This window comes from Ursus americanus, chromosome 18 (assembly GCF_024610735.1).
Source record: "Ursus americanus isolate L20-20 chromosome 18, mUrsAme1.1.p, whole genome shotgun sequence".
Classification (NCBI taxonomy): domain Eukaryota; kingdom Metazoa; phylum Chordata; class Mammalia; order Carnivora; family Ursidae; genus Ursus; species Ursus americanus.
The window spans coordinates 20,415,324-20,437,504 of NC_142144.1; the positions used below are offsets into that span (position 1 = coordinate 20,415,324).

A 22,181-nucleotide genomic window follows, 5' to 3' on the forward strand; every position below is an offset into this window, starting at 1 on the left:
AAAAAGAAGACCTGTAAGTGTCTTAAGGAGAAAAACTCAGGCAAATTACCAATCAGAAAAGAGTAATGTATACCACTTAGGTGTTGTTATATAATATACACCATCCCAGGTTTCTTTTTCAACTTCAGTTACTCACAGACATAATGCAGCACACTGAAAAATAAATCAGAATAAAGCTTTGTTACAGAAAGAAGACATTCATTTAATGGAAAGCTGATGTCATTGTGAGGTTCAGTGCAATTAAGAAAAGAATTAATAAAATAGAAGAGGCATTAATTTTAAAAAAGGACTGATTACAATCAAGAACTAAAATTTAGGATAATTTCAATAAAACCTAGAAGGGGAAGTAAAAGCAAGCCCAAAGGCTTCTCTTGTTCTGGAGAAAATTACAGTTACTAATTAAATCTCACTTATGGTAGAAAAATATAATTGTAAACATTAGTCAAACAGAAACAGGAAATAGAACTTGGAGGAAAATAAAACTGAACAAAGCATACTTGATCAATCCAACGAAAGTCAGGAAGGCAAAAAAAAGTGATAGAATAAACAGAAAAGAGTAAATCTAAAATTTGATATAAAACATTAGCAAACTAAATCCCAAACTAAGTGGAATTTACCCTAAGTATTAAAAGTAAATATGGTTCAGTATTAAGAATCAACTAATTATATTAATGCAGAAAAATCAAATGATCATTTCCATAAATGCTAAGAAGGGATTTTATTAAATCCAAATTCCATTCCTGATTTTTTTTAAATAGTAAGCTATGAATTTAAAATTTTTCTTGATAAGAAACCAACAGCAAACATTATACCTAGTGAGAAAATACTCAATACATTTGCTTCAACAAGTAACAACATAAGCATGCCCTCACTATTTAAGAATAGCCATTCGGGGGCGCCTGGGTGGCGCAGTCGTTAAAGCGTCTGCCTTCGGCTCAGGGCGTGATCCCGGCGTTCCGGGATCGAGTCCCACATCGGGCTCCTCGGCTGGGAGCCTGCTTCTTCCTTTCCCACTCCCCTTGCTGTGTTCCCTCTCTCACTGGCTGTCTCTCTGTCACATAAATAAAATAAAATCTTAAAAAAAAAAAAAATAGCCATTGGCCCTGACCAATGCAATAAAATGAAAGAAAAAAAAAAAACAAACTCTTTTGAAAGGAAGCACTGAATTGCTAAATACATTAATCCCTTGTTTTTTTCTAAGTAGACAATGAACTGAAAAATAATTTAAAATGTGTTAGGAATTCAGTACGGTGGCTAGATGCAAGATAAAATTACAAAAATCGATAGCTTTCCTACGTGCTGGCAATAAGCTATAAGAGGATAGCAATAATTTTGATTTTAGACATTTATCTTTTAATCTTGGGGTAGGGGAAGAGAAACAGGAACCTGAGAAGCCCTGAAACACATTAGACTGTCCGAAGAGGATTTGGCTACGAGCACCCAGAACAGTGCCAGGCACTAGATAAATATTTGATGAATAAGTGAATGGAGTATGAACTTCCTGATTAAGTCTGGTTCCTCTCATCTATTTCCTCTGGGAGGGAATCCTGTTTTCTTACCAGCTGAAATAAACTTTTCTTCTCAAGGTATATAGCTCATGCATCAAAAAGATTCCTCTTTTGCTTTATGTTGAACGAGCCAAGAGTACTTCACTTTGGTCAAACAAAATGAAAATCAAATAAAAAGGTGAAATGAAAATGTCTGCCATAATCAGTTCACGGTAATAATCAGATCAATGGTAATGTAAATAGAACATAATTGTGAAAACGTATTGTGGGTTATTTATGTAAGGTTTCTACGATTTGGCCTTGAAATCATATTTACAGAAAATAATCCTAGAGAGGACTCAAGATTTTCTTTACCACAATTATGTACTCTTCTGAAGAAATGGGTCAATTTTCTCTTCCTTTCTTCTGTTGTTTTATAAAAATCCTTCACCATACAACCTTGCTGTTCTAGAAAGTAGCATTTTTCCTCTCTTTCATCTTTTACTTTCTGGATATTTATACCACAAGGTGCACCTATCCTTACTGTCAGCATCTATCAAAAATAGGCAAAGAATATTTTCTGTAGCCATCTAAAACATGTTGCCCATCTCCGTTATAAAAACCAGCTATGAGAATAGCTTTTGAGGCCTGCAGTGCATAATCTCATTAAGTTATCAAGCAACCTCATGAGGTTGGTATTATTGATATTCCCATTTGTTGATAGGATAGGAGGTTCAGGGCAGGTAAGTGACTTGCCAGCACTAAGTGACTATCAGGAACCCCCGACAGACTCCAAAGGCTCCATTCCTTCCCCTCGGCTGCACCTGCTGTGAACCTACGCTCCTCTAACCCCTCCAATGTAAATTCTAAATTTCTTTACCTAGAGTACCTCCTTGCTCTGGAAGCAAAGGTAGCAAATAAACTGTATTCCCTCGGCCGCTGGTAACACTGTTCCTCAAGATTAACGGATCCTCTTCACCCACTTACTGCAAACTCATGAATCTACAGATAGATGTTTCCTTGATTCATGTATAAATCAACAGCAAGACTTTCCCGTCAGCCTCATCATAATTTAACCACAAAGAAAGTTTAAAATGGACCGTATTGTGTTTTTGTTTGTTTTAAATTAAGTAACAAACACACCAAGGTCAAAACTTGAAAACATATTCCTATGTAGGATACCAAAACTGATCTTTGTAAAACGTAAACATTGCTTCTACAATTTATAATCTTGGAACACCCAAATACGTCTTTCATAAATGTGGCCCTTTCCACTCATACTCAGCACTGGACACGGCAAAGTCCAAGAGAACAACAGTGATTTAAGAAAAACAAAACAAACACCACCACCAACCATAAACAGTGGCTACCTTGTTCTTCAGAAGCAGTTGAAAGTGGAGATGGGACCATTTTGCTCAAGCCATGGCACTTGAGACATGCTTAGAAATCTGCAGATATGCATGTTGGCCCCAAATTTGGCTCTCATTCTATCTAGAAATCTACACAGTCTAGTCTATCATACTCTATAAGATACCTTCTAGATTGCTCAAAAAGCTTCACGGATACCTAAAATAATGGGTCAAGCCTCCCCAAGAGAATTTGTTACACCAGGAGAACCAAGTCAACTCAAATGCATCAGCTTACCAAGAGGTGTCAGCCTCATCACTAACGTACCCACCTCCCCGTCCCACTTCTTCCGCTTCCACTTGTTAGGAAGTTGGCCACCTCTCTTTCTAAGAAGCTACAATGAAGCCCAGGGAACCATTCACCAGGGTCAAGACTGCGATCAGGGAAACTGGGAAGGAAGAGAGCTAACGTCACTAGGACTGAAAAAACACCCCCCCCTCTTTCACCAAGACAGGCAATGTCCCGGGCAACCCATCTGCAGGGAAGGACAGAGGCGGGAGCATGAAATGGGCGTCCCAGAAGTCTGGACAACCACTGAGACAACGGTTGACTTGGACCAGGAAAGAAAAGACTTGCTTAACCCAGGAAAGAAAAAAAAAAAGACAGTTCAAAAAACTGATGGAAAAACGGGTAAAGATCGCTCTGAGCCAATATTCACCCGCGTTTGATGAGAACAGATTAAAAACTACCAGAAGAGCATTATCCCTTTCATCCCCTCAGTCAACACCTCAGCCTTCTCCCTTTCAGGTTTCCAGCGGGCACGATCCGGCTTCCAAGCAGGGACAACATACGCGTCTACTCAACAGAACGATGAGGGAGAGCCTCTTTTTTTTTTATGTTTGTTTGAAATACGATCAGGGTTAGTCAGGGGCTGGTTAGTCAAAATTTTCCTTTTAATCAGCATTAACTATTATTAACCAAATTAGGAAGAGAGCAGGAGAGTTCTTTCTAATTTGGTCAAATAACCGCCGGGGCTGGGAGATTCCACTCTCAAAGGGTCAGAAAATGACCCTTCTGAGAGGTAAAGCTGCAACCTTCCTTCCAAGGCGAGTATACGCATTTCCACCTACACTCTTAAAAAACACAAAAACGATAGACTGCACAAAGTTCGTATGTACCTTTTCTTTTTTTTTTTTACTTAAAAATATCCTGCCATTGATGCATATCAGTGTCTATAGGCTTTCTATTCCCCCCAACACTGCATTCTGTAAATTACCACAGTTCACAACTAGCTCCCTACTGATGAATATTTGGGCTCTTTCTTATCTATTGCTATTAGAAATAATATTGCAACAAATACATACACATCATTTAGCACATGTCCATTTATTGAGTCAGCAAATATCTGTACCTACCCCATCCTAGGCTTTGTTCATGCCCTGAAATTACAGCAATAAGCAAATCAGATAGAGTCCCTGCTCTCGAGGAGCTTATAGCGTAGTGTAGGAGACAGAATACACGTGTGATGATGGCAAACTCTCACTGGGTGAATCCGAGAATTCTTCTAAGGCAATTGATCTCAACCTTGGCTGCACATCAGATGCACAAAAACCTTTTTTAAAACACTAGTCCGGAGCACCTGGGTGGCTCGGTAGCTTGAACGTCTGCCTTTGGCTCAGGTCAAGATCCCGGTGTCCTGGGATCCAGACCCACATCGGGCTCCGTGCTCAGCAGGAAGCCTGCTTCTCACTCTGCCTGCCGCTCCCTCTGCCTGCCGCTCCCCCTGCTTGTGCTCTCTCTCTCGCTCTCAAATGAATAAATAAAATCCTTTAAAAAAATGCTAAAAAACCCCCCACTAGTCTCTGGACCATCCTAGATTCTTTTGATCCAAATTTTTTGAGGTGGGGCCCAGGCATCAGTATCATGTAAGAAGTCCTCCGATGATGTGAACGTTTTGTCAAGCCTGATCTGATAAGCTTGTTGGAAGACAGTGCTTCTCAATTTGTAATGCGCATGTAAATAATTTAGGGATAACGTCAAAATGCAGATTCTGATTCGGTAGGTCCGGAATTCGGCCTGAGATTCTGCATTTCCAATGAGCTCCCAGGTAATGTCAACGGCACTGGTCCACGGAACACACTCTTAGGAGCAAGGTTCCACAGCCACAGGAGGAGGCGGCTGGAAACGCAAACGCGGAAAAGGTGGGCAAGCGAAACTCACGTGTCAAGCAGCTGGTGAGTAAAATCATTTGGCGGGGGTATAACTAACTCCCTAGGAGAGGACCGGAGTCGTAACTAGGTACCCGAACACGGAAGGCACGAGCTCGCCCCATCACCGCGCCGGCAATGGGAGGCCGCTGCAGGTCTCCGGAGGTGGGAATGACACATACAAGGGAGTGTTTTCGGGAAGGGAACTCCGGCTACAGCGGCCAGGAAACAGCAGACTGAGTGAAAGCAGGGAAACGAGAAAGATAATCAGACACCTTCACTAGGATGTTGACGAGGACAATGCAACCAAGAAGAGTACGACAGCGAGGCTGCAGGACTGAGATACCTGAGAGGCCAAGAAAGGTATGATTTTAAATACTCTCACCAGAGTGATTTTAAGGGTGCTAAAAACCAGTATCAGAGAAACGCCTGGAAAGATGCATTTGAAACCAGACCCTGAGGTTTGGGAATCCTACACCTTGGGGCAGTCGTGAAGTCCATCCAGAGATGGTATGGAAGGAACTAGCAAAGGGCAGGGACCGAGGCTGGTCCCCAGTTAGACCTGGAAGGGAAATGAGGCGGATCCAGAGAGGCAGGCGGAGACCAGGGGAGGACCAAGAGAGGACAGAATCCATTCATTCAGCGAGTACTTATTGAGCCTCCGCTATGTGCCAGGCGCTGGGCTAGGAAGATACAGCAGTGAACAGAATGAGACCCTGAGGAAAAAAAAAAGAGAGTGAAGAAAATTGAGGGGAGTCTGGTTAATGTCATGAGTCACAGAAAACAGGCACCGGACCACGTGGTCTGGAACCCTGGGTCCCAGGCCCAGTTCCGCCAGGAGCTAGCTGGGTGGCCCGGGTCTGACAAATCGCTTCTCTTGCAGGGCCACAGTTTCCAGTGAAAAAAAAAAGAGGGTCTTGGGGTGGATGCCCTTCCAGGTCTCTGCAGCTCTAAACGCCTGGGCGCCACAGCCCAAAGAGAGCCGCTGCGGGTCTCTGCGGTGGTGAGTGGCAGGTTGGGACAGACCTGGACCGCGGGCCTTGACGCCGAGGCAGGAGGAGGCAGATGGCGAGGCAGATGGAGGCAGTGCGCAAAGACTGCTCACCCGAGGAGCCTGGCGGGGACGGGGAGAGCGAGCCGGCAGCGGCCAGCAAGCCCTGGGAAACTTCCCTGACAAGCGAGACTGGGATGGTGAGGACACAGGCTGAGTAAGCTAGAAAGTGAACTGAGAGAAGAGACATGAGCTGAGACACAGGGAGACTGGTTTCAGTTCCCCTGTGCGCGCAGATGTGCTTTGTAGAGGGAATGCAAGGTACGGTGCCTAAGGTGAGCCAGGGCTCAGAAATCGGGGAGGGGGCTTGCGGAAGGAAGCCAATTCTACAGCAGCGGTGCTGGTGAAGAATGGGCTCTGAAGTCAGACAGACCCAAGTTCACATCCCGGCCCCACGCTCCTCTCGCTCTGTGACTTGGAACAAGTTACTGCTCCTGGAGCCTACGTTTCCCCAGCTGTCGAAGGGGAACAAGACATTAACTACGTCGTAGGGGAGGGCACGGAGATGATCCAGCGAGGCAAGGCTCCCAACCAGAGTCAGCGCTCTGTAGATGTCAGCAGCGATTGTGCGCACCCCCTGCCATTATCTCTGGGCAAAGGAAAGGATAACTGGGGGAGCATATCTGCTGGGCACCTTCTGTAGGGGAGAGACCAGAACAAAGGGGAAAGAAAGTAGAAGCAACGGTGAGGGACATGGAAAAGCGGTCCAAAGCACACATTAAGCATGAAAGGCTGGGCACAAGGGGAGACTACATTAAGTTCTTGAAACAGGAAATGCTAGAACGTTGACAGGGGATGGAGGAGAAGTGCCACGGTCAACCAGACTGCAGAAACAACCCTGGGGAAGCTGGACTCATGACAAGCACACCCAAGGAATCCAACAGTCCTGACCTAGAACACCAAGATGGACAAGAGGTGATTTGAACAGGACTTGGCAACCAGTACCTCTAAAGGATATACTCGGGGCCAGCTCCATGGGCGTGCAATCTGCGCTCACACAGGAGTCTGTGCTCAGAAGGGCTCCACACTGGGTTGAATGCTCTGCTGTCACCACCCTGATATTCTTTTTTTTTTTTTTAAAGATTTTATTTATTCATTCGACAGAGATAGAGACAGCCAGCGAGAGAGGGAACACAGCAGGGGAGTGGGAGAGGAAGAAGCAGGCTTCCAGCGGAGGAGCCTGATGTGGGGCTCCATCCCGTAACGCCGGGATCACGCCCTGAGCCGAAGGCAGACGCCCAACCGCTGTGCCACCCAGGTGCCCCCCCACCCTGATATTCTTAATAAAATCTTCACAAGGGGACAAGCATTTCAATTTTGCACTGGGTCCCACAATTACATAGCCAATCTTGGATATGCTGCTAAGATCGTTCGCTGGATTAACACACGCATAATAAAATCTAAGGGCTGAAAGATAGTAAAGAATTTCCCATTATTATCAGACCAGAATACAATTACTCAAATTCTCACTGAAATCCCAACGTTGACCATGAATATCAAGGACAAAACGTGTAATAGGTAACCCAATGCCTCGTTCAAACATGCTTTACCCTGGACTTTAACTGGGAAGAAATCACTCTCGCTTACCCTCGTGGCACTCTGTGTCACCCCTACCACCATCTTCAACTGCAGTCCCTCACTAGAACCTCCTCTATCTCCGTCCCTGGGCCTTGACTGCCTAAAGGTAAGGTCATCTGGTTCATCTATGTATCCTCAAGGGATGGCACATAATGGGCCCGTATAAATCTTTGAGAAAAATGCACAAAAATTTCAAGTGCCCTTCACAATTGCTGATGCAAGTCATGAAATAAACAAGATTTGCTTGACCGGACAGCACAGAGAAAGGCTGCCATATTGCACTTTTTTGCAGCATAAATGCTGATGCCAGCAGGATGCCAGCAGGCCCAGTTCCTTAGAACACACCTCTGCCCTCATTAAATAGCTCTAAAGAAAGTCTAGGCTTCCATTTTTGCAATAAAACAGCTATTCTACAAGCACATCTATTTTTTTTTAAGATTTTATTTATTTATTCAACAGAGATAGAGACAGCCAGCGAGAGAGGGAACACAAGCAGGGGGAGTGGGAGAGGAAGAAGCAGGCTCATAGCGGAGGAGCCTGATGTGGGGCTCGATCCCATAACACCGGGATCACGCCCTGAGCCGAAGGCAGACGCTTAACTGCTGTGCCACCCAGGCGCCCCAAGCACATCTATTCTAATTACAGACCTGTCCCAGGCTGATGTCATTTCCAGGATTTAGATATCTTGATTCCCACACAGGGCATAGTACAGAGAAGTCACTCAAACATTTGTAGAATAAATCCATCTTAGCATTTCAACTACTACGTAATTTATTGATTTTAGTAAGAAATTAAGTTTAAAAGTATATACATCCTCTTAAAATCTTTAAAAAAAAAAAGGGGGGCGCCTGGGTGGCACAGCGGTTAAGCGTCTGCCTTCGGCTCAGGGCGTGATCCCGGCGTTGTGGGATCGAGCCCCACATCAGGCTCCTCTGCTATGAGCCTGCTTCTCCCTCTCCCACTCCCTCTGCTTGTGTTCCCTCTCTCACTGGCTGTCTCTATCTCTGTCAAATAAATAAATAAATAAAATCTTAAAAAAAAAAAAGTATATACATCCTCAATGGGAAAAGGACAGTCTTTCCAAGGGTGTGCTGGGAAAACCAGAAATTCACATGCAAAAGAATGAAGTAGGACCCTCGTCTTACACCATCTACAAAAATTAACTCAGAATGGATTAAAGACTGAAACCTAAGACTCCAGACTATAAACTCCTAGAAGAAACACAGGAGAAAACTTTCATGCCATTGGACTTAGCAATGATTTCTTGGCTATGACACTAAAAACACAGGCAAAAAAGTAAAAATAGACAAATGGGACTATAGCAAACTTTTAAAAATTGTGCAAAATACACAAAGGCAACCTGTGGGATGGGAGAGAATATCAACAAATCATATATTTCATCAGGGTTAATATCCAGAATATAAAAAGAGCCCCTACAACTCAGCAACAAAAAATCAAATAATCTAGTACAAAAATGAGCAAAGGACTTGACCAGACATTTCTCCAAAGAAGATATACAAACGGCCAGAAAGTGTAGGAAAAGACACTCAGCAGCACCGATCATCACAGAAAAACAAATCAAACCTCACATCCATTAGGACGGCCGCTTTTGTCAAAAGAATAGAAAATACTGGGCGCCTGGGTGGCTCAGTTGGTTGTGTCCGACTCTTGATTTCGGCTCAGGTCATAGATCTCAGGGTTGTGAGATCGAGCCCCACCTTGGGCTCCACGCTTGGCGCGGAGCCTGCTGAAGATTCTCTCTCCCTCTGCCTCCCCACCCCCTCACTCTTCCTCTCTAAAAAATATTAGATTAAAATTAAAAATAAAAAATAAAAAGCTTTAAAAAAAAAGAGAGAAAATACAAGCATTGGTGAGAATGTGGAGAAATTAGAACCCTTGCGTACATTTGGTGGGATTATAAAATGGTACACCCACACTGGAAAACAGTATGAAAATACCTCAAAAACTAAAAATAGAAACACCATATAATCCAGCAATCCCACTTCTGGGTTTACATTATTTTTGTTAATGAGAACAGGATCACAAAGAGCTATTTGTACATCCATGCCCACTACAGCATTACTTACAGTAAGCAAGAGGTAGGGGCAAACTAAATGTCCACCAGAAGATGAACGGATGAAGAAAATGTGATCCAGCCATACAATGGAATACTATACAGTCTTTAAAAAGAAGAAAATCCTGTCACATGCTACAACGTGGAGGAAACTTGAAGACATTATTCTAAGGAAATAAGCCAGTTACAACAAGACAAATACTGTATGATTCTATTTATATAAGGTGTCAAAGGTGAGGTATCATATATATATAAAGACAAGAAATAGAATGGTGGTTACCAGGGGTTGGGAGGGGGGGAAATGGGAGTGTCTGTTAATGGGCATAATGAGCTATCTTGGGGGTGATGAACATTCTGGAACTGGAAACTGGTAACAGTTGTGCAGCCTTGTGAATATACTAAAACCACCGCACTATATGCTTTTAAAAAGTGGATTTTATGGTATGTGATTTATATCTCATTTTTTCTTTTGAAAAGCAACTACGCCTGAGGCACCTGGGTGGCCCAGTTGGCTAAGCATCGGCCTCTTGGTTTTGGCTCAGGTTGTGATCTCAGGGTTGTGAGATCGAGCCCCCGAGTCAGTTCCGCGCTCAGGGGGGAGTCGGCTTGAGATTCTCTCTCTCCTGCCCCTCCCTCTGCTTGTGTGCTCTCTTTCTAAAATAAATAATTTTAAAAAATAAAATAAAAAATAAAAAGCATTAGAAAATGTATAGTTTAATTTTTGACCTATTTCTCCCAAAATTTGTTTTATTCTTGCCAGGGTGATTCAGCCAGTCACAAAACCCTGTGAGTCCAGAGTCTGCTCTGTGAGTAGTCTTCTACTGTTTCCCCGAGCACACACACCTCAGAGCCGCTCCGGAACCCTGCAGCTGGAAGGAGGGCTGCCTTACTCTTTCAGACTCCCTCCCCCAACCATGGTCGAACCTCTGGGCCCAGCTGATTGGTCTCAGGCTGGGTATACGACCAAGCCACGTCTCCCGGAGATTCTTCACTGTGTAAGAGATTTACACCCTCTCTGGAGGCACAGCTGTCAAATGGGAGGGATGGGAGCTGCCAGTCGCCCCACTCCCCTCCCTCACGGATAAAGCTGGCCTGGTGCATGAAACTGACCCTCGGGAACATTCAGACCCCTGCCTGCAGCTCACTCTTGTGCTGAAAGCGAGCCTGTCGATAGGTTCACCTTTTTTGCTTAACTTAGAGCCTGAGCTCTATCATTTGCAAACAAAACTCCTGAGCAACACGCTCCCTGAAATCGGTGAGTCAAAACTCCACTAAAACTGCTTCCCCCAACCTTCTGCTCCAACAGTCTTCTCCCTGAACTCCCGGCCTCTTGAGTCCACCCACCCTATCCCAGCTAGGGGCTCGGTCACAGGGACCGAACAAGTATGGCCCTGCACCTTCCCTGCTTAAAATACAACTGGCCTCCCAATCACACAGGATAAAGCCCTCACTGTCTGCCATTACGGACCCCCATCTGCCCACTACCCCCCCTCTCCGGCTGCACTACTCAGCTCCCTTTCCTGGGCCATTCCTGTAACCAGACATTGCCGAGCTTTGGCACCTGCTGGCTTTTCTGCTCTGGTTACTTTTCCTTGCTCTGTCCATTTGTAAAACACCTACTTCTCCATTCTCCACCTCAAACATCATCTCCTTGGGAAAAGCCACCATTCTCTTAAGCACAGTCACTCCCTACTTCTATCCCTGTACCTTACTTTCATAATAACTGTAGTAGAGAAGGCCGGTGCCCCACCCATGTCCCCTCGCCCTGACCCGTTCAGTGCCCACTGGCCTTCCGCTAGCCCAGTGCCCACTTCCAACCGCCAGCACCTGCATTTCTGGGCCTGACTAGCTTCCCCTACTTGGCCCACTCACACGGCAGACTGGAAAGTGCTCGGAGATTAAATGCCCGAACACGCCATCCGTGGAGCTCTCAACCAATGACGGATAAAGGTTGCTGTTTGAAGACCCCAGCTGCCTCACCGAGGGTGTGGATAAGCGAGGTGTGTGTTCTGTACAAGTTCCAAGGGGTGGAAACTGGTTTGGTAACTTACCTTTTCCTGGTGCCTTCCCTTTCCTGTCTCCCTCTCCTTTCCTCTCCAATAAACTACTAGCGGTTAAATTCTTTCTCGGGGTCAGCTTCTAAGGCAATACAAACACCTAGCATTTGCACAGCATTTACCATAGGCCAGACACTATTCCACACAAGCATTCCATCTTCCGAACACCCCCGTAAAAATAACCCAAAATTTAGAGAGGGGGACACTGAGGCATTACAAGGGTAAGAGACTTGCCCAAGGCCTCAGCTAGTAAATACATTTAAGATTTTTCACATTCTACTGTAATCATCTCTTGTCCACTAGATCAAGAGCCTCTTGAGGGAGGTTCCTTTTATTTTGATCTTTTTCCATGTCCCCAGCATCTACCAGAACCAGGCATACGAGCACATGTCGATACAAAAAGGTTTTTTTAAGCGGCTGCACTCTGCTCCCCAGACACGCTGTGTGCCTTTCTTGCCTCTGCGCCTTTACTCGAGCAGGGGTCCTGAAACATCTCTGCTCACATCCCTCTTGCCCTTGTCCACACACCCTCGCCCCAGCCGCGCACACAGAGAACAGCATCCTCACTGCCGCTCTGGCAGGCGGAACGAGGAATTCTGTGGGGCAAGGCAGACGAGGCCGCGTACGCCCCCTCTAATATCTAATAAACAAACCCAATTACTCAGACACGAATTAGTGCACCGTTGCCAAGCTGTTCTGTATTTTAACACAAAACATCTGTCTTCTTCCCTGTAACCTTTACTCACGCCCAAGTCTCCCCTCTCCTAAGTGTCTTCCCTCAACCCTGTTTTTCTCCCGAGCCACCACCCTTCCTACCAAAGCGCTACAAGCCCTGCCTTCCATGAGACTGTCGACACCCACCCCAGCTTCTGTGTCCCCCTCGACCAGCTCCACCTGGATCTGCTGGGGTTGCGCGTCTATATGCCAAGGAAGGGCTTCCTGGAAGCAGCTTCTGGGCTCAGCCTTGAACTTGGAGGAGGCTTCCAAAGGTGAGGTTCAGACCACCTCTGTCCTAACCGCTGACCTCACACTGCACCCCCACTTCCTCCTCACACTCGCTTCCCAACCTGTGCACAGCCTCTCCGCGAGGGCGCCAGTCATCCCCCCTCTACCAAAGGAGTCATCTTTACGTTTTCTGATCTTCCTTCTTGCAGCAGCAACTCCAACCGAGAGCAGGCTAACATCCTCCTACTACTTCTCTCACGGCCAGCCACTCCCGTCCCGAGCACGCGCCGCACAGGTCTCTGCTCAGAACCCTCTAGGTGGACTCCTGCTTAAAGAATAAAAGCTCACCCCCACATCGCCACAGGCAAAGCAGTCTTGCGTCTGCTGACCTGCCTCCTCACCTCTTCTCTCACTAATCCCCACCTCCAGACCCTCAAAGCTCATCCCAACACATGACCCGACTCGATCCAATTCCAGCGGGCACAGGTCTTTCCCATCTTGGGACTTTCGCTCAGGCTACTCACTCGGCCCGTGATGCTGTCCCCCACCTCGTACCCGAAAGGCTCCTCAAACTTCAAGGACCTGGTGAAAACACCACCTCCGCCACCTTCGCTGATTTGCAGACAGGATTCGAGTGATCCTCAGGGCCTGTCCCCCCCTTTCTCTCCTGGCTCTCCTCTCCTCTCTGGCCCCTTCTTAAGCAGCCCCTCTCCACACCGCAGCAAACAAAGGTTCACAATCTAACAGAAAGAGATACCCCTTCCCCCAGCATCCATCTGAGCAAATCTAAGGAAGACTGTTTGGCTCCCCTAGAGTCACATGCCCACCAAGGAAGATATTTTGGCCAATGGAAGATACTGATGAAAGATCAGAAGACAGGATGAGAAGAGAAGCCAGGGTGCTTCTCCCCCTGCCCAGAGCCTGGCAGCAGCTGCTTCCTCTGTGGACCCCACCCTCGTTGAGCCCCCCTGCCATGGTTCTAGTTCCCACAGAAGCTCCTGGATTTTAATATCACCTCCTCCCGTTGACCCTCCGGCCCTGAGGATGACAGCAGTTTCCTGCTGTTGGTACTCTCTTAACCTCACCATCTTCTGCTTGATGTCTCGTATCTTCCATCACCTATGTAACTAACTCCCTGTATTATAGCCTTTCAGTTTGAAATACCTACAGTGGTTTTTCACCCCGATGGGACCACAACTGATACAGACACGGACAAAGAACAGGCAGAAGCGCAAAAGATGTGGAGAATACAACACCGAGGAATAACCTCTGTCACCACCTCACATTCACTGAAGGCTCGCTACGTATCAGGCCCTACTCTAAGTATGAACTCCCGGATCCTCACATCAGCCATGAGCTAGAGGTGTTTCTGCTGTCCCCTCTTTACAGATGAGGAAACTGAGGCTCAGAGAGGATAAATGATTGGCTGTTACAAAGACTGCAGGCAGGCAGAGCTAGGATTCAAACACAGACAGCCGGGCTCCGGAGTGCCAAGCTGAGAGAGTTTCCGGCAGGATTTACTCAACAGCGTCAAGTGCTGGCGGGAAAAGAGGTCGGGATAGACGAGGACGGTGAAGCGGCTACCGGATCTTGCAAGAAGGAAGCCACGGGTAAAGTCAGACACCAGACAGCAGGGGGTGGAGGAGTTAGCCGGCAAGACGAGAAGGGCAGGCCATTCTTTCAAAAAGTTTGGCTGGGAAGAAGAGCCACAAAACAGATGATGAGATGGGGAAGAAGCAAGCCTCACAGCAGAGTTTTCTTTACTCCTGGTTTGTTTTACAAGCGAGGGCGACCTGAGCATGTTTAAATATCGACGGAATGAGCCAGGCGAGAGGGAGTGTGAAGACACAGGAATGAATGAGGACGATGAACAGAGCCAGGTCTCGGAGAGGCCACACAGGGAAGGCCCCACGGTTCAGGAGCGGCCTAGAATCCTTTCTATGGTACCTGGGGGCAACCAAGAAATGATGGCTATGGATTCGGATCATTCCGTAGTCTGGAAAAAGGAAGTTCTTTTATGGTGGCTTCTATCTTCTCATCAGCACAATGGGAGGCTGGAGTAAGGGGCGGAAGGTGTGAGGAACAGAGAACAGCTTTAGCTCAGCCATGGTGCACAATGGGAGCCTCTGTGGAAAGAAAGGAGCGCCCAGCACGACTGAGGCCCCTGCTGGGGTTGGTACCCGTGAATCGACACTGGCAGCCATTCTCAAGGTGTGTTCGCGCCCTAGGTGTAGGCAAAAGACCTGAACCCGTGGAATGATCCAGGCTGGGTGGAAAGGAAGGAGAGCATGGGAATGGAGGAAAGGAAGTAGCAGGAGGAACTGATGAGATGAGCCATGCACTGTGAAGGACGGAGGTGAAGAGAAGCAGTCAGGAAACAGGTGCAGTCGGTACTTGCTGACTGGGAGGAGGGGAAGGCAAGAGACGATGAGATCTGGTGGCATTAACTCAAACCCAAACCATTCTGGGTATTACAACACAAGGGTGTGGCCAGGGAGAGGAAAGCTGAACTGAGAAAGAGGTCCAGGTGTGTGGAGATAAAGTCCAGAAGCTGATAGTTTTGAAGGTTTGAACAGAGTCCCTTGAGGGGAGGGCATGATTTGAGAAGACAGTGAGTTGAGGTCTAGAGATTTTTTTTTTAAAGCTTTTTTTTTTCTTTTTTTTTTTTAAGATTTTATTTATTTATTCGACAGAGATAGAGACAGCCAGCGAGAGAGGGAACACAAGCAGGGGGAGTGGGAGAGGAAGAAGCAGGCTCCTAGCGGAGGAGCCTGATGTGGGGCTCGATCCCATAACGCCGGGATCACGCCCTGAGCCGAAGGCAGACGCTTAACCGCTGTGCCACCCAGGCGCCCCTAGAGATTTTTTTTTAAGATTTTATTTATTTATTTGACAGAGAGAGAGAGAGCACAAGCAGGGGGAGCAACAGTGGGAGAGGGAGAAGCAGGCTCCCCACTGAGCAGGGAGCCCGACGCAGGGCTCAATCCCAGGACCCTGAGATCACGACCTGAGCCAAAGGCAGACCCTTAACCGACTGAGCCATGAAAATCTAGAGACTGTAACGCACGAGAAGCAGGGGAGTTAGAAATGACAGGGAACGAGAAGGTCGTGGAAGTCCTGTAAACTGGACACTTGTTTCTGCTTGTCCCCCATTCATTCATCCCTCCTTCTGTGAGCAGCACCCTGATTCTGCTTTGGAAACCACCTCCATCCTCCCCAGACACACCCGGGGCTTCTAAGATACTAATAATGTTCTCTTAAGCTGGAGGGTAGGAGGAACATGAGTATCTATTATTCTTTAAACTGTATAGATACATTTTGTTCTTCAAATGCTTTATATACTTTACGGGTAGATTTCACAATTCAAACACACAGACCTACAAAAAATTTCCTTTCTCCGCTCTCTAAAGATAAGGACCTGGTACAAACCTGGGCAATCAGAGTTAACAAAGCTTGGTTTTGGTGCCTGACCCAACTGAGGCTCATGAGACACCAGCCCAGGGCTTTGGCTGGAGCTATCAGGAAAGAGGTACTCTCTTTCGGATGAAATTGAGAGGCTTATTTGTAGAACATAGTCCTTCGCTAGCTTGAGAATAAAACTAACACAGAAGAAAGCAGAGCCAAGAGACAGAGAGTGATAGACTTCCGAAATCATTTGAATACCTAGTTCCAGTCACTCCCGAAGCCGAATTACCTGGGGCTTTCCAAAAACATAAGCCAGGAGATTTTTTTTTTCCTGTGCCAGTTTGCATTTGGTTTATGTCCTTTTAACTAAAAGGAAATGAATTTCGGTGGAATAGCCAAACAAAGGATTCTCATTTCAACAGCCCATGTGACCCTTTACAACACGTAAGTCAAATCACACCCTTCTTCTGCTCAAGACCCTGCAGTGGCACTCAGAGCAAAGGCCAACATTCTCAGGGTGGCCTATGAGGCCCTACACAATCCGGACCCTCCCCTCTCTGCTGCCGGCCAACAACTCTCCATTGTCCACTCTGCCCCAGACACAGTGGCCTCTGGGCTATTCCATAGCATACCAGGTAGATGCCTGCAGGCCTCTGCTTGGGCTGTTCCTTCCAACTGGACACTCCTCCAGACATCCACTCGCTAACTCCCTCCCTCACCTCCTCCGCGTCTCTACTGAAACCTCCAGTTCTCAGGAAGGCCTATCCAAATCCTCCCACAGCCAGTGATCCTGAACCCCCTCCCCAACCTACTTTTTCTCCCTTCCATAGCATTTATTACATAACATAGGACGTGCTAAGAAGGACCCAATGAGTGCAGGGGTCTCCAACCGGCTGACTCATCTCAAGTTCCTTGGACCAGTGCCTGTCTCGTGGTAGGCCCTCAAATATGTGAATGAACCAATAAAATGACATGGGCCCCCAGGGAGAAGAGCTTGGTTTGTAAAGGGCAGTGGGGAGAAAGGACGCTGACGCCCATCTCCTGATCCTGATAGTGAAGCAGACGAGGAAAAGACACCTCCATTTTGAAGACTTCGGGAGAAGCAGTCACCAAAGAGGGCAGGAAGCAGGCGGAAGAGCTCAGTGAAGAGGTTGAGGAAGTGGGAAGGGGTGTTAACCACAGCTGGGGCTTGAGTGGGCTTGGGGTATGAGTGTTAGGAAGCACACAGAAGTTGGAGGCTGAGTCAGGGGAGAAGCAGCCCAGAGTGGTTTGCAGATGAAAGTAAGAAAAGAGTCAGGCCAAGTGGTTTATTTACATTTCAGGTAGAGATGAAGGATGTAGTGACAGAAGGCCTGGCGGGTTCATCTGGCATGAAAAGAATTAGTCCTCGCAACCCTTGGGAGAGCGGAAGGATTCTCCCACAACTCTAAGGTTTGAATGATTTTAGAAGTTAGTGGATGAAAAAGCCCATCATATTTGGTGGTTGTTTCCTTCTCCAGCAAGCATCCCAGACACCCCTCAGAAGTGTCTGCTGGACCAAGACACAAGGCTTCCCCGTTCTTGGCAACATCCTGGGTCCACAGAAAGCAACTCCCCTCTGCATAATACAGCAACCCCGTGCCATGAGCAGCCTGTCAAACCCTCATTCTCCAAGCCCAGGACTGACTCTGAACCAGACACCCAGGGTCACAACTCCATTGTCCAAAAAGGTGAGAAAACAGGTTTCTTTTCAAAGACAGATCACAGCACTCAGCTTTCCTACCTGTCCTCCAGTGACCCCCCATGCTGGCGTGCAGGAGAAAGAGGCCAAAGGGAAGGCTTCCTTCCACTGGTCCTGACTCACCTCGGTTGAATGCTAGCTTCTCTCTACAGAAATTTCTCCACAGTTGCTAGAACACACGTGCATGCCAAGATTCAAGGAAAATGTTACTTCCAGTCAGGGAAAGAAATTGCATTACTTAACCTCTAAGGAAAAGTGGCTTACTATAAATCAGGCCCTTGGGAGTGATGTCATTTTGATGCTTCTTACAGCTGTAAGGAGACTCATTAAATATTCAATAATTAATAATAACGGCTTCAACATGGTCTTTCTCACAGAACTGTCCCCCTAAAGGAAGCCAGCAGTAATTAGACTTGGGCCTGACTTCCCGCCCACCAACAAGATCTTAGTGGCTCAGGGCGTTTGTCCTCCCCGTATTTATTAGTAAAATGCCCATATTTCTGAGACAGGTATCCTCCAAGAGTGGATCATTAAGCAAATGTTTAAACCAGTGGGGGCACCTGTCTGGCTCAGTCAGAAGAACACGTGACTCTTGATCTCAGAGTCATGAGTTTGAGGCCCACACTAGGTGTAGTGATTACTAAAGGTAATAATAATAACAGTAATAATCATGCATACAAACTTTTTGAAAATAAATAAAATAGCCATCCGTGGCAGCCAGCATTCAAGACGGCTCCCATATTTATACCTCCTGGTATTTATACCCTCTTCCCACTTTGTACTAGCATTGGTCTGTGTGACAAATAGCATATGGCAGAATTATGTCCCTTCCAAGATTAGATTATACAAGAGTGTAGCTTGAGTCCTGGGATCTCTTGCTCTCTTAGACCACTTGTTCTGGGGGAAAACTAGCTGCCATGTCAAGCAGCCCTATGAAGAGGAACTAAGGCCTGCCACCAGCCGAGTGAGTGAGCTTGGAAGCTAATCCTCCCCCAACCCAGCCTGCAGATGACTGAAGCCCTCGTCAACACCTTGACCGCTACCTCAAAAGAGACCTGAGGTCAGAACCACCCAGCTAAGCTGCTCCTACATGATACTGTTGACCCGCACACATTATTTTCAGGTGCTAAATTTTGGAGTAATTTGTCACACAGCAATAGATACTTAACTCACTATCCTGAGAAGGAAACAAGGTTTAACTTGGGTCCCTGTCCTACATGCATGTAGGAACCGTTTCTCGGTCTAGAAGAAAGCAACAAATTATTCATTCAGTCACTCAACAACTACGGATTGAATGTCAAATATGCACAAGGTATTTCCAAGCAGCATAACCATTCATATAGTTTATCATCTGTAAAATAAAGAGAAATAATCACAAACAGCCCTCCCCCCAACACACACACCTCAAACTGCTCAATCCATTGGTTTCGTTAGCTTTTTAAGCTTTTTTGCTCCTAATGCTCTACTCCCCACTCTTGGCTTTCAAAAAACTCTTTTAAGAAGGTACGTCAAGTTCCCCTCAATAGCTATTTTGAGTGTTCGGTGCACTAATACTCATTTTTATTGTACCACATGCCCTCCCATCTATGGGGGAAAGAATTAGGTCCTCTGATTCCATGTAATATTGGGACTAGGAGGAATTCATGTAGTATTTAACCGGGAGGAGGGAATTCTGATCACAAGTGTTAAGAACAATTCTAATTTACGCAATTAGTGAGTAGGTGGGCACCACAGCGCTGACAGAATCACAGCTCAAGTCTGGTCACAGCTGAAACGGAGGGGTAGGGGGATACCGCCCCTCACCCTTCGTCGGACTCTGCTGTCTCTCAAAGCCGCACCAGGATTATGCTGCTCGAAGAAAATCAGGGGCCTCCTTCTGCACAAAGAAGGTCAAAGGGCGAGCTTTCTCTCCATCAACCACAAAACGGGCCTCTGCCAAAGCTAACCAGTGCGGAGGGCCGTCAGAGGTGAACCGAGCCCCAGACAGAAAACCACAGCGAGACGCTCCCCTCGCCGGCTGGGGTCGGAGTCAGGTGACTCCTCAGGGCACACAGCAAACCTAAACAAAGATCACGCCCCACAAATGACTCTGGCAGTAAGACCAAGGCTGCCAGTCCTATCACGGAAAACCATTAACTCTTGCTCCTTTGCAGTCCCAGGAAAGTGGGGGAGCTACAAGTTACCCGGCAGCTCAGCCTTCGGGGATGCACCCGGAGGAACTTGGGACCCCATCCCCGGACACACGCGCCGGGCACCGCACACCCGCCACCGGCCCCAACACGCGGGCAGGACCCCTCCCCACCAGCTGTCACCGGCGCCCGCGACCCGTCACGGCCGGCATGCCCGCCCCCTCCCGCCGCTCTCCCCGCGGCTGCGACCCCGCGGGGGCGGCAGGGAGGGCCGCGTTTTCCGAAGGCTCTGGGGCCCAGGGCACACCCGCCCCCGGACAGGGGCGCCAGGGTGGGCGCGGCCCGGTGCCCGGAGGGAGCTCCGGGTCCACCATCCCCCCCGCAAAAGCGAAATGCGCCTCCCGGTCCCCAGCCCCGTGCGCCCCACCTTGTCGCCGAAGCTGCGGGCCATCAGCAGGTCCGGGCTGGGCGTGCTGTCGCCGCCCACGGCCTCCTCGCTGCTGGAGCCGGCCAGCGGGTGCGGCATGTCGAGCAGGGAGTGGGGCCCGGTGGACGGCAGGCCCTTGGGGGGCCCGCCCGACATGGCGCGCACGGCTCGGGAGGCGCCGCCGCCGCTTCCTCCTGTGCCCGCCGCGGCGGGGGCTCCCCCAGCGCCCGCGCCCAGGCCCCGCTCGCGGCCGCGGTCGGTCGGAGGCCCTGCACCGGCAGGGCTGGGAGCCGCCGCCGCCGCCAGCCGCCGGCTCGTCTGTGGCCTCGCGGGGCCGGGCGGAGCTGCGGCTGGGCTGGGCTGCTCCGCACCGCGCGCCCTGGCTCCGCGCCCGAGCCCGCCGCGGTTCGCTCGCACCTTGGCCGGGGGCGCCCAGCCCGCTCCGCCACGCCGCCCAGCCCGCTCGCGGCCCCGCCCCCGCGGCGCCTCGGCCGGCCCGGGAGGGGGAGGAGGCGGGGGGGAGGGGGAGGAGGCGGGGGGGAGGAGGAGGAGGCGGGGAGGGGAGGGGAGGGGAGGGGAGGACAGGAGAGGGAGGGGAGGGGGACGAGGAGGCGCGCCCGAAGCCCCGCCCGCCGCCCGCCGCCCGCCGCCCCGCAGGAAGTGCGCCCTGAGCCTTCGGCCGCTGTCCTCCGCGTGGCCAACCTTGCCTCCGAGAGGCCGCGCTGTGGGGACCGCGCGCCGTCCGCAGACAAACGCTTAACGGAACTCAGCGGTGGAAAAAGACGTTGGAGCATCCTGTTCCGTTCCAGCCGCGTTGGCTGAGGCGTCCGCGGCAGCCACGCGGGGGGCTGGGGGCTTTGGGGCCCGCACGTGAGTCGGGATCTTCTGGCCTCGAAGATAACGCGCCACGCATTATAAGAATGGCATAAAAGGCTCCGGGGCGCAGAGGAGCTGGAGGACATGGGGTGGGGAACCCAGAAGGGAATTCAAGGAGGCTGTGGGAGGTTTGTTCCCATGCGCGCCGAGATCCCCAGGCCATCTTGCTTCTGTGGTGAAGCCCACTTTGTGTAAGGCTAAAACCTCAGTGAGCAGCAGAAAAGAAAGGGAGTGCTGGAAATGATGTGTGATTCAAACTCACACCTTGACCCAACTGCCTTTTTGGAGAACCGTATTTTTCATGCGTTTGTGCTTCCTTTCCAGGCCTTTGGCTGAGCTGAATTCTCATTTTTATTTGTTAGCAGAGTGGAAATAGTCAAGGCGTTCCTTAAGCTCTGGGGTGGAAGTTCGCCTCCTTTTCCCACCTTACCTGTCTCTGCATCTTCTTTTCTTAGGACCGAGTCATGGAGGGCATCCGTCCGCACAAGAAGAGATGACTTCTAGCAAAGTAAAGGGTAGGGTGGCTCAATGGGTGGGTGTTCTTGTCGATTTCCAACCTCTTTAGGTTGGTCCAGTTTCACCTGACAAATTTTGAAGCTGGTTCACCATGTTCTCCGCCACACCTTTATCGCAAAACAAGTAATACTTAAGCAGGAAGAGAATGCAGAGAGTTGAATCTGACCCAAATATCACTCAGAGACTCACTGAGCTTCAAAGAGCTTCCCTTATTTCCCCTGGTGTCGTGCACTGGGCCTTAGCCCTCACGTTATCTTTTCTCTCCCCGACATGGGTCTGCCTTGGTGGGGGGAGAATAGGATTCAGAGGGCACCGGGAACAGTTTTAAATGCTGCGTCTGTCTACCTCACAAGAATGCCAAT

The 22,181-nt window shown here is 48.7% G+C and overlaps 1 protein-coding gene across 5 annotated transcripts in view; it reads right to left on the reverse strand.

The window, feature by feature from the left end:
* SNX30 (sorting nexin family member 30) overlaps positions 1-21,760 on the reverse strand; it is a 110,341-nt gene extending 88,581 nt beyond the window's left edge. For 2 of the 5 annotated variants that reach the window (XR_015727345.1, XM_045814793.2), the window contains exon 1: positions 20,428-20,750. Coding sequence is in view for 4 of the 5 variants with exons in the window: in XM_045814793.2 (XP_045670749.2) it covers positions 20,428-20,583 (156 nt within the window). In the remaining variant the exon portion in view is untranslated. Of the gene's footprint in view, positions 1-20,427; positions 20,752-21,733 lie in introns of those variants that run through there. The other 3 variants (XM_045814795.2, XM_045814794.2, XM_045814796.2) reach the window with 3 other exon arrangements.
* Positions 21,761-22,181: the final 421 nt, after the last annotated feature.